Source organism: Mus caroli, chromosome 9, assembly GCF_900094665.2.
Source record: "Mus caroli chromosome 9, CAROLI_EIJ_v1.1, whole genome shotgun sequence".
NCBI lineage: Eukaryota > Metazoa > Chordata > Mammalia > Rodentia > Muridae > Mus > Mus caroli.
Window position 1 is genome coordinate 76,742,966 of NC_034578.1, and position 12,170 is coordinate 76,755,135.

At 43.9% G+C, this 12,170-nt stretch overlaps 1 protein-coding gene across 4 annotated transcripts in view; it reads right to left on the reverse strand.

Annotated features, from left to right (window-relative positions):
• Positions 1-12,170, reverse strand: part of Filip1 (filamin A interacting protein 1) — a 195,289-nt gene that overhangs the window by 6,610 nt on the left and 176,509 nt on the right. For 3 of the 4 annotated variants that reach the window (XM_021172494.2, XM_021172493.2, XM_029481659.1), the window contains exons 5-6: positions 6,233-9,041; positions 3,684-4,533 (exon numbers count right to left, since the gene is read on the reverse strand). In XM_021172494.2, the coding sequence (XP_021028153.1) occupies positions 4,327-4,533; positions 6,233-9,041 (3,016 nt within the window). In that variant the 3' untranslated portion in view covers positions 3,684-4,326. Of the gene's footprint in view, positions 1-3,683; positions 4,534-6,232; positions 9,042-12,170 lie in introns of those variants that run through there. The other variant, XM_029481660.1, reaches the window with a different exon arrangement.

Genomic DNA, 12,170 nt, shown 5'->3' on the forward strand with positions numbered 1-12,170 from the left:
AGGGCAGGGGAGGGGAGGGGAACCAATCTGAGGAGAGGTGAGGCTGAGTTCTATTCAGGCAAAAGGACACCAGCTGGGCAGAAGTCTTGGAGGACAACCCATCCAGCTTGGAAGACAACCCATCCAGCTTGAGGGAAGCAGGGGCCGTACCAGGAAGTCCTCTGGGAGCAAATAGAAAACGTCTGTGTTTAAGTGTCAGAAAAATCACTGAACGGTGTTTGGCAGATCAAACAGAGTGTTTGGGAAAACTAAAATAGATACATAAAAAAACCAAACAGATGAAAGATTAAAGCAATTATTCCCTGGAAGAAGTGTCGAGGAGAAGAGAACGGACTGCTAGTGTACAACTGGACTCAGCAGGGAACCATACTCAAATTTCCACTGTACACATTGTATAAACACTTAAACTTCTAACTCCTATATCCAAAAGATGATGTGGTATGGCCATGTTGAGAGGTTAAAAGGGAAGGCTAGAAGCCTAAATGGGCACCACCAAGACCATAATAGAAAGACAATACACCTAAAAATCTAGAAATAAGAGGCTAGAATACAAAGCCATTCTTTACAAATATGGAGAAAAATGTTTGATGAAGTGGGTAAGAGTTGGAGAAAATTGTCCCCAAGGAAAACTTAGGGTCAAAAGGAACAAATAAAGAATGGCTATTTTATAGCCTTCTACCATGGACTTGGTACTTAAACAACAAAGACAATGTGCATGAATTGACTTTTTAAAAAGAAAATTTTGAGGCTGGAAAGATGGCTTAGCAGAGGGCTGAAGGTCAATTAATACACAGCACTTAAGCTGGCAGCTCATAAGTGCTGTTAGCTCCATCTTGGAGAGATCCAACGTCTCTGGCCTACGAAGGGCACCTGCTTACAAGTGCTCTTACAATTAAAAACTACAAAATCCTCTTCCTCCTCTTCCTCCTCTCCCCCCTTTGTGTCTGTTTCTGTGTCTGTTTCTGTCTCTGTGTCTGTCTCTGTCTGTCTGCCTGTTTCTCTTTCTGATCTTCAGCCTTTGACACATATCTCTTCCTCTTTTTTATTGCTTCATAGCACACTATGGCATTACGCCATTCTACAAGTGCCCAACACAGGACCCCCTCAGCAGCCCCGTGTGTTCCTCTCACCGAGAGTTCCACGGTTTTGCTCATCACAGAAGCTCCATTCTTCCCTCGGTATTCTGAATTCCTGAGAAATCTAAGTCTTCTTTACAGCTCATTCTCCTGGGCATGTTTCACCGCCGAAATTACACTCTCCTTAGACTACACCTGAATGCTGGGTCTTGATTTCATTCTTGCAAACAACTAAGTAAGGGATCTGCTAACACCCTTGATGAATATGCTAGCATCTCAAGAGAGAGACCCCACTGCCACCCAATAGCTTGTCCTCCTGCAAACCTGATAGGAAGCCAGTGAACCCACAGCATCGATGTGACAAGGATGCTGCACAGCAGCTCATAGCAGAATACACCTGGTACCATGTGTGGCAGGTAGTAGCCGCCATGGTACCCTGATATAGTCAATACAGTCAGTTGATTCACAGGCGTGGAAGATCAGGATCCCCTCTGTAGCTGTGTGGGTTGTACTGGCACATCCCTAGAAAGCATTATCACATCGAACTCTGTGGAAATGACATGTGTGAACCACCTCTTAGAGTTTTTTACTGCAGAATCCAAACAGCAGTTGTACACATCAGCCAACCATTATGAGACTGCTCTTATTTTAGCATATACAGTAAAGTTACCAACATGGAAAAGACAGCCCATTTGCTCCTACAAAAGCACATTAGGTAGCATCTTAAAAACATTTACCAATGGGATGATGGAGTCAGGCTGCCTTTAATCCTTCACTTCTGAGTCCCTGTGCATTCCACCTCTAACGTGCACTTTGAAACAGAACTAGGGCTGGCGTGGTTAAGAGAGCCGACTGCTCTTCCGAAGGTCCTGAGTTCAAATCCCAGCAACCACATGGTGATTCACAACCATCTGTAATGAAATCTGATGCCCTCTTCTGGAGTGTCTGAAGACAGCTACAGTGTACTTACATATAATAAATAAATAAATAAGTAAATAAATAAGAAACAGAACTATCCAATACATGTACAGCTGCTTCTAGAATTACAAAGGGAAACTCCCCGGCAGTTAAGTTTCCTCATTTCTGAAGTGACTGTGTATTGTTCTGCCAAGTTTTCTTAGCAGTTGTGCTTTGGGCATGGTTCTAGGCCAGACCTACACACATAAACACCCTGCGAATTTACTCTTAAGGCTTCCCGAGCTCTCTCTCAGGGGTGACGTGAACTTCCAGGAAGAAGTGACATACCGTGGTGTGGGGAGGTAAAAGCAAGGGGATCAGCGAGTGATGCTGAGATTGTAAGTCATCTAAAGGAGGGCAGGCAGAGTTGGAAGGAACACAGTGGTCGACACTGTCGTTGCTCCAACAAAGTGTGCCATAGAACAGCAATACTGAAACGCCTCACGAACACGAGATAGATACTAGCAGAACCACGACTGTCCTGTCTTTGAAAGGATGGCTGTCCATTGATGAGAGTGGAGAAAGATCCCCTAAGAAACACAAGTTCTAACTGGCAAAACGTCTTGTTTAAATTTGTCCAAAGATCATACATACACCTTAGCTTATCTCTATTTTTCTTTGACCTTCCAGACTCAGCATCCTGGATATGTTATGTTGTTAACATATGTTGCTACACGTATTTAACATAAACACCGAGAACCAGTGAGCAGTGGGTGAGAGATTTACCTAACGTGTGCAGATGATTGGAGGCAGAGACAGCTGCCATCATACATACAATTCAATCCATGTTCTGCAGGATGTGAGGCATTTGGTGCAGAAAGGAATACAGAGGTGCTTCTTCATCAAGAGACATGCTGGTTCACTCTGAAAACTAAGCACACATCTTCTTTTTCCAATTTGCCTTGCTAAGACACCCACAGTGTGTGCTATCCCACGTGATTTGGGAAATGTAAGAATTCAGAAATGGAAATGTACAAATCTGTAAGTCTGTAGTTGCTCTAATTTTATAAAGTTCACCTATGCGGCTCAGATATTTTGGCATTGGCATGGCCTGCATGAGACCGTGGAATGCTAAGCTGTAGTTTACTAGCCTTGAGCTCATTTGTAGTTATATGGCCATGAAACGCAAACTCTGCTGTTTCAAGGTTAATGTCACAGATATATGGCACTCTGCATTTACAGTCTGTTCCATGCTTATTAGAGCATGCGTAAAAATGAAAGCAAATTATTCAAACATGAGTAAAACTGGCAGTCATAATAAAGCCCTTCCCCACACCTCACATAGCAGCAGGCACATACACACACCCCAAATCATGATCTGTTCTACATCTGCAAACAGAATCCACACTTAGCTGAGGAAAACATTACATTCAATTAAGCTATGGATGACGTCACTCTTTCCTTGGCATTAGAATGTCTACATTTGCTTTTTGCTATGCTTTTATTCATCACTATTTCTGTTGAGCTTTTAAAAGGCCACTTGGCAGCTCTGTTCAACAGCTCTACCATTTCAACTAACTGCACACTTGAGGATAGCATAATTCTGATTCTAGTGGTTCAAAGTTATTGTCTAGGAGATGGCTGGGAGCAGTCTGAGGTGGTCACAACTTTTAGAGTACACACAAATGCACACAAATAAATCAAACTCTCTTTTTCAGATTCCACAGTTCATTTCCACTTTATTGCATGTTCAAATTGTTTCCTGAAGTCATATTAGGGGCTTTTGTCTTTCCAAAAAAGACCTTGTGATAGCTTTGAACTATTTTTTTTTCTTATATCACATATACCAAACTCATGATTTGATTGTACACAATGACAATTATTAAACTCTGTCTTATTTCAAAATATTTTTTCTTGGAAAAAAATCATAGAACTAAGTCTATTAAACTTGGCTTACAATTAGAAGAATTGGGAGCCAGTCTTTGGGAGCATGGAACGTGGTTCCCAAATCTCGCTCATGAAGATACTGAGGGCTTCATAACTCATGAACTACATTGGCTGGGGCCACATGCTAGAAGTAAAACTGAACTGGAGGCCAGAACCTGTCTTAGGACCAACATCTTCAACAAAACATTCAGCAAACAGCAATTTTGCTAATTAATTCTATTCCCCTGCATTGAGACAAATGCACAAAATAGAGAGGAAAGCCGCAAGGCTATTAGATGGTTATTTTATAAACAAGGTATTTAAAACTTAAATTAGTAGTACATGTAAAGGGTTGGCACAAACAGAGGAAGGTTTGTTTCCACAGCAGCAGTAGCATCCTTACAACATACCCCCTTAGTCACTGCCCTCAGCCCTTCCCCCCTCCAAGAGAGGCAGTGCTGCTGGCTGCAGATTTCTTCAGCTCTATTTTCATAGACTGAGTCTCAGCTCGAGGCTGGAATTTGGTCAGATTTCCTGCTCCTGGGGCTGCCACTACTGGCTTTCCTGCTTTCATACCTTTTGACATGGGGATGCGGGTGGGTGTAGGCCGCTGAGATGACCCATCTTGTCCTGACTGGAACAGAAAACATAGACAAAGGGGACACGTTGGTGAGTTTGCCCAGTTTTGCCCTAAACCTTGTGCTCTGTATGAGTCTCACCAATGCTTCCAAGCTCTGAGGACGCTTTTCTTTCTCTTGATGGTTCCTTTGACCCCACCTGCCTTCTAGATGCATCACCATGCCCCAGTCTCAGCCTTTTATTAAAGTGTTCACCTTTAGCCTGAGAAGCCCCTTGCTTGTATTCCATGCATCCAAGCCCTACAGTCTTTAGCTGCCAATCCCTTCTGGAAGTCCAGATCTGATTTCCAACTACTCAACGGACATGGGCAGCATCTTCCAGACATTTCACAAGCATTACACTGCTTTCTGTCATGCCCTGCACATCTTCTTACATTTCTTAAAGCCCCAGTTACACAGCGAAGACTGGACCCCCGAGCCACCGTCTGCATGTAGTCTATTGTGAAATCTTTAAATGCTTCCTTCCCCCTTTCCTTTAGAGGCAGGCTTCTGCTCTGTAGTCTAGGCTGGGCTGAAACCTGCAATCTTCTTGCCCATTTCCTCAGTGCTAGAATTACTAGCACATACCACCACACCTGGTTCTCAGTTCTATTTTCAGTATGGTCCTGTTTGCACTTTCACCTGCTCTCTGCAAGATGTTGTTAAATAAAATACAGATTTTTGGACATACAGAGTTACTTTTTGTTGAAAAGATTATAATATGAAAATCTTGCAGTCTTAATTTTGGGGTGGAGAGGAGTTGTGGCCATACCTAATCACCCACTGAACACTTACACTAGAAATACAACTGGAAGCAGTTTTAACTCTGCTTTGGATTGCTTTTTTTAAAAAATATTTTGAACATTGAAAAATTCACATTTTAAACCTTATGATTCTTCTATAGCATCATTTCAAAGAGACTGTCTTTGCAAGTATATTATGGAGTCTCTATAAATTTCTGTGAATAAGTGAAATGCTTTCTTAAAATTGGCTCGATTTGGGCTGGCCAGATGGCTCTGTGGGTAAGAGCACTGACTGCTCTTCCAAAGGTCCTGAGTTCAAATCCCAGCAACCACATGGTGGCTCACAACCAACCATAATGAGATCTAACGCCCCCTTCTGGTCTGAAGGCAGCTATAGTGTACTTTGGGCCAGAGCCAGCAGGGACTGAGCAAGAGGGGCAGACCAGAGCAATTGGGGTTGACCAGAGTGATCCGGGTTGAGTGGAGTGAGCAGAGGTCCTAATTTCAATTCCCAACAACCAGATGAAGGCTCACAACCATCTGTACAGCTACAGTGTGTACTCATATAGATAAAATAAATAAATCTTTAAAAGAATTGGCTCAATTTATCAAAATGTACATTTTCACTTCTAGGTAAGATCCTTTTTTTAAAAATTTTTATTATTTTTATTTTTGGTTTTTCGAGACAGGGTTTCTCTGTATATATAGCCCTGGCCATCCTGGAACTTACTTTGTAGACGAGGCTGGCCTCGAACTCAGAAATCTGCCTGCCTCTGTCTCCTGAGTGCTGGGATTAAAGGTGGTGTGCGCCACCACGCCCGGCTCCTAAGATCCTTATTATTTCTGAATAGGCAACTGTCCGGGGAGCCTCTGGATGCTGGCAGAGGCAGGGGTTTCCCTCCTGTGCAGGAGCTGGCTAGTCTCTCCAGCCCCCTCCCTGCTTGCCCTCTGTTCTGGGTCCTACTCTACTCACCACTGATTGGGTTCCTCGTGTGGATGACGTTGTGACCGGGGTTATGGTTATAGTGCTGGTCACTTTGTTAGCACCAGGTCTTGAAGAGAGGTGGTTCCTGGGAGAGCGAAGGACTGTGCCCGTAGAAACCTCCTTCTCGGCTGTCACATTGACAGGCCGGACCGTGATAACTGGACTCACGCCTTCCGCTGCTGCAGGCCCGGGAGATCGCTTAAACTGAGAACCCAGGTGAATGTGAATTTTATTGTCTTCCGTGGTGATGATATTCGCATTGGCATTGTACTTCCGCATGGGGGTTGGAACAGTTTGTTTTTCCGGGGTGACTTTGAGGATAGTCCTTCCCATAGGCACTTCCTGAGAGTCAGGAGAGACAGCGATTTCAGGGGGCGCTGCAGACGTTGACACCGTCATGATCTGGATGGGGGATGCAGGCCTGTCTGCAAACGCGCCCCTTCCACCTTCTGGGCTCTTCTCTCTGGAAATTGTAGTAATCGTGACAGGGGACATGGCTCGTTCTGGGCCGAGAGTAGGATCTGCACTTTTGGGCTTTTGCGACATGACATTGGGTGATGGAATTATGGTGATCCGTGGTTTCTGGTTGCCTAAGGTAGGAATGACGGTGGTACTCGAGAAAAACTCTTCAGATGTGGGGCTTGTGATCTCCAGAGTGGCAGTGCTGTTCTCGTGATCAGGTGTCACACGGATGTGCAAGGGCTGGCCCTGCTTCGGTGCTAGGACCAGCTCGCCAGGGTGCCCTGTACCCTGGTTTGACCTGGGCCCTTTCTCCTGGGGAGCCGAGGGTCCATTTTCTCTTTTTCTCATCCAAGGAATCCAAGATTTCCTCATGGTGAGTTCATTGGCGGCTGGGGGATACCTGTCAAGGACCGAGGACCGTTCCATGGGTTTCTTCAGGCCTACCTGTCGAAGATTACTCATGATGTGATTTTCTTCCTGGAAGGATTTGCGGATGAACACAGCCGGGGTCTCCTCCTCCGCAGCATCCCCGCACACCGCCTCGGTCTGTACCCCAGTGGAGGCCACAGGTACGTCCACCATCCTTCGGCCATTCCCACTCGGCCTGAGAGCTCGGCTGTAGCGCTTGGAAAGCTCCAGCTCTTTGGTCAGGTTGAGGACCTCCCTCCCCATGTTCTTGTTCTTAGTTTCTTCTTCCATAAACCTTTGCTGAAGGACCGAATAGTCGACCTGGAGCTGAGACAGCTGATCTTCCTTGTTCATCAGCTCATGGATCTTCTCTTTAAGAGCCTGCACCTCAGCCTGTAAATCACGACTTTTAGCCTCCTCCATCCGGAACCTGTGTCGCAGCTCGGCTTCCTGGCTCACAGCCTCCCCTTTCTCTATGGCTTTGTTCTTGGCCATTTGGTGCTTGATTTCCTCGAGCTGCTGGGAGAGGAAATTTGCCTTATTCTGCTCGGTTCTGAACTTCTGCTCCAACTGGTCGTATTCGTCCTCGGTCTTCATCAAGTCCCCCTCCACCACCTCCAGCTGCTGGAGCCGCTTCTTCAGTCTCTCGATTTCAAGCGTCAGTTCCCTGATTTTATTGTCTTCCGGGCAGGTGAACTCAGACCCCTTGCACGGCCTGCCTCGGTTGATTTCCCTCTCCACCTCCTCTATGCCGTCAAGCCGCTTCTTTAGCAAGTCAACGCTGCAGCTCAGTTCACAGGACCTTTCTTCTTCGCTTCTCAGTTTACCCATCAGCTCATCCCTCTCCTTGGTCAGACTATACACCTTTTCCTCCATTTCAGACTTGAGTTTTAAAAGCTTCTTGCTTTCCTCGATTAGCTTCTCCGTCACATCCATCACCTTCCCCTGCTCCACCTTGAAATTTTTATTCAACCCATCCACCTTCCTCTCTTCTTGCTTTATTTTCTCCATCATGTTTTTCCTCTCGTCCACCAGCATCACAGTGAAGGACTTGAGCTTTGTGAGGTCGTCTTTGAGGCTTAACTCAACCTTCTCCAGTCTGCTCTCCGAGCACTCGAGTTCTTTAACCCGACTCTTGACCACCTCCAGCTCGTTCAGCAGGTCTTTGGTTAGGTTCTTCTCCTTCTCCAGGTTCAAATGGAGCTGGGTGCATTCCGACTTGCTGCGGCTGAAGGCCTCCTCCAGCTTCTCCAGTTCAGACATCCTCTTCTGCAGCTTCTCCACTTCTAGTCTAAGTTCCTTACTGTGGTGTTCTTCCTCTTGGAGCTTCTTCTTTAGCTCCCGGCACTGGGCCTCGGTCTTAGTGATCTCTTCATCCTTGCCCTCCATCTCAAGCACGCGCTTGCGCAGACTTTCCACTTCCGCCATGAGACTGGAGTTTCCACATTCCCCTTTGGCAATTTTATCTCTCAGCTCCTGAAGCTCTTCCTCGGCCTTCTGAAGACTTTTATTGGTCTCTTCCAGTTCCTCAATCCTTTGCGATAAGCCAACCAGTTTGAGTCTAAGCTGCCTGTTGTGAGACTCTTGGTTAGCCAACTTGGCGTTCATCTCTTCGTGCTCCTGGGAAAACCTCGAGGCCTTGTGTTCGAAGTCCACTTCCAACTTGAGCAGTTTCTGGCGGTCTTCCTTGGACTTGTAAGTGATGGCTTTGAGTTTTTCTTCCTCCTCCCTCAGTTTCTGAGTGAGGTCCTGGACTTTCTGACTCTGCAGGCCCAGCTGCTCGATGTGCATCTGCCTCTCATCCACCAGCATGAGTGCGAAGGACTTTAGTTTCACAAGCTCATCCCGAAGTTTGTTGAGCCGCTTGGCGTTTTCCTTTTCTTTGCGGGCTTGGTAAGCCTTTTCTTGCTCAAGGAGCTTTTTCAACCTAAACAAACACACAAACAAACAAAAACCACAAGAATGTAAGCTCTATGTTAGGAGAGTAATCAGCAAATAGAAATACAATCATTCATATATATATATATTGCTACACCAAGGTCCCTTTTTAACTTCAGAGTAGTATGGTTTGCCAATGGCTATCAGCAAAACAAATGAGAAGTCAGGATAGCAGTTCCCCCTTGAAGAGGCACAGTAACTAGTAGAGCTCAGAGAAGGGCTCAGAGAGAGGGCACTAGTTTCTGTTTTATGATTTGCTTGCTGAATTGTTTAATTTATGACATTCATAAGTTGAACATGTGACATAGTACCTTAACTTGTGCAACAAGAAGGACTTTGGATACTGTGTTTTGTATTCCCGGAACTCATGTACTTTATCCTAACCAGAAGCCTATGAAAAAACTATTGCTACTTCACCTTCATGTGGTGGGTGGGACACGGGAGCACATGTAACCTGTCACATACACACAGAGTAAGCAGCAGTGCTGGCATACAGCTCAGCCAGCAAGCAGGCCTCCGGAATTCTTCCTTATCACCTCCACACTGTCCAACTTCACGAGGGAAAGCTACTTAAATAAAGGAGAGACCAGAGCAGAGCGTACAGGTCTTCTTATTTTGAACCTTTGAAAGAAGCTAGGCAAGTCAGGTGTGGTGGCACATGTCTTTAACCACTGCCCTTGGGTGGCAGAGGCCAGTGGATTTCTCAGTCTGAGGTCAGCCTAGTCAAGAGAGGGAGTTTCAAAACAACCAGGGCTACACAGAGAAACAGAAACCTGGTCTCAAGAAACAAACAAATCCAAAAGAAACCATGCAACTGTCACCCGATATGGAGGAGGCAAAGCATGCTTTCTGCTACAAAAGCTGCTCTGCGCAAGCATTTCCACTCACATAAAAACTGGCAAAGCTTTGATCACGTTTGCAATTTAAACATTCTTTTTAAATTGATGATTAAGTAGAGAAGAAATTAAATGATGACCAAAGCAAAAGATATAAATAAATAAATAAATAAATAAATGTGGTAGCCATAGGAATTATCATTTTGTAGGCATGAAATATGCTTTCTCCATGTTGTTTATATATAGCCCTAAAAAGGAAGAGGGATATATCATTCTCGTATTGGTCAATTAACATAGAAATTCTTTAAAATGTGTGTGTGTGCATGTGTGTTTGTGAATGCGTAAACATGTGCACAGAGGCACCAGACTCCTCGGAGCTGTGGTTAACAAACACTGGTTAGGCCCCCAGCTTACGGTATGGGTGCTGGGATCTGAACTTCAGTCTTTATGGCTGCACAAAAAGTGCTCTAAACCACTGAACCATCATCTCTGGGCTTTAACATATTGTTAATGGCCATCTCTGAATACCCATAAAGCAGAGTCAAAATTAAAATCATTTAACATAAATCAGTGTAGGAATAATCTTCAGAAACTATTATGTTTATAAGAGGTGCAAGTTACAAAAACCACTAGTATGTGTTTGGGTACATTTTATTCTTTCAGTATTATTTTACAGCCTTATTATTTAGAATGGTTTATTTCATGCTCATGTTAAGGCCAACTGCTAACTAAGTGTATAGAAAATGCCCCTCACTGCCTTGTGCAGTGAATGTTTGGGCATATTATAAAACTATTTAAAATAATTGTCATATGATTACTATAGAAATTGTTATGGTTCTAAGAGTTTTTTAATGGAACTTATTGAATGTATTGTTCTGTTTAAGACAAAACAAAACAAACAAAACAAAAAGCCTGCTTTTAAGCCCCACAGACTGCCATGAGGGACACTCACAGCAGCTTCGCTGACTGTCTCTTGGCATGAGTAGAAGGGCATTTTGTTGGCCATTTACTCTTATTCGGCTAACAGAATGATTTAAGTGTGATAAAAAAAAAACAAACCTGCTTAGTGACCTAACGCATAAGCAGGAGAAGCAGGGGAACCCAGAATGGAGAAAGACGAAGAAAGGGGCACTGACATTCCCCAATGCAGCTGAGGGCAGTGCTGACAAAAAAAGACTTCTAGGGACATAATGTTTGAGGGTCTCGAGAACTGCTACGTCTTAAAACATATCAGAAGTTCACTAATGCTTGCAACAATTTCTACCTTTGGCAATAGTTAACTCAATACAGAAAGGTGGATGGATGGATGGATGAAAGATAGATAGACAGACAGATAGATGGTTCATCTGTAATTTAGAAGGTATAGCAAATGTTTGCTGCCAATCCTGATGACCTGAGTTCAATCCTCAGAATCTACAACGTAGAAGAAAACAAAATCTCAGAAATCAAAATCCTCAGAATCTACAAGGTAGAAGAAAACAAAAAACAAAACAAAAAATCTGCTAAAAGTTTTCCTTTGCCCTCTACATGCATGCTGTGCAGACGAACGGGTACAAGTGCACATACAAATAAACAATGTAATGAAAACACATACAATATAGATGCAGTATAGTTAACTATATTATAGGGTATAGCTAGATAAAGCATAGATAAAGATTTTAAGTGCAGTGTGTTGAATGCTTTTTTATTTTATTTAATTCTCATTTTGAATGTGATCATACCATTTTTATAAATAAGAGAAATTATTGAACTTAATCAAAGGCACATAATCAGGAAGGGCAGGTTGGGATCTGAACTAGATCTGTTTGAGCAAACATTGTATTTTAATAGCAATACTATTCCTTAAAGAGAAACTGACTGGACAGATCAAATTTACAAGACGTGGTTTAGGTTAACTTTATCCTGAACGAGTCAATCTATCCTGTCATTGTCAAGACCCCTTTTGGATTGTTTTCTTCAGCCAATGCTTAAGCTTATATCTTGCATTGTGTCAATGAAAAAATGACCCCAATCACTAATACAAAGTCAGGTCAATGCACAAGGCCTACCAAATGCTCTCAGGCTCTCCCTCCTGCTGGCAGCCATCCATTCACTAGCATGGGCACTGTCATTCAATTAGCTGCTGTATCCACTGGGCTGTTCATTCTTTGTCTCCTCGGAGCTTATGCTCTTCCCCTAATGAATATCCCACATGTCAATCTTTTCAGATATTTAGGCCCAAAACTTAAAGGCACTTTGTATTCTCTCTCTCTCTCCTCTCTCTCTCTCTCTCTCTCTCTCTC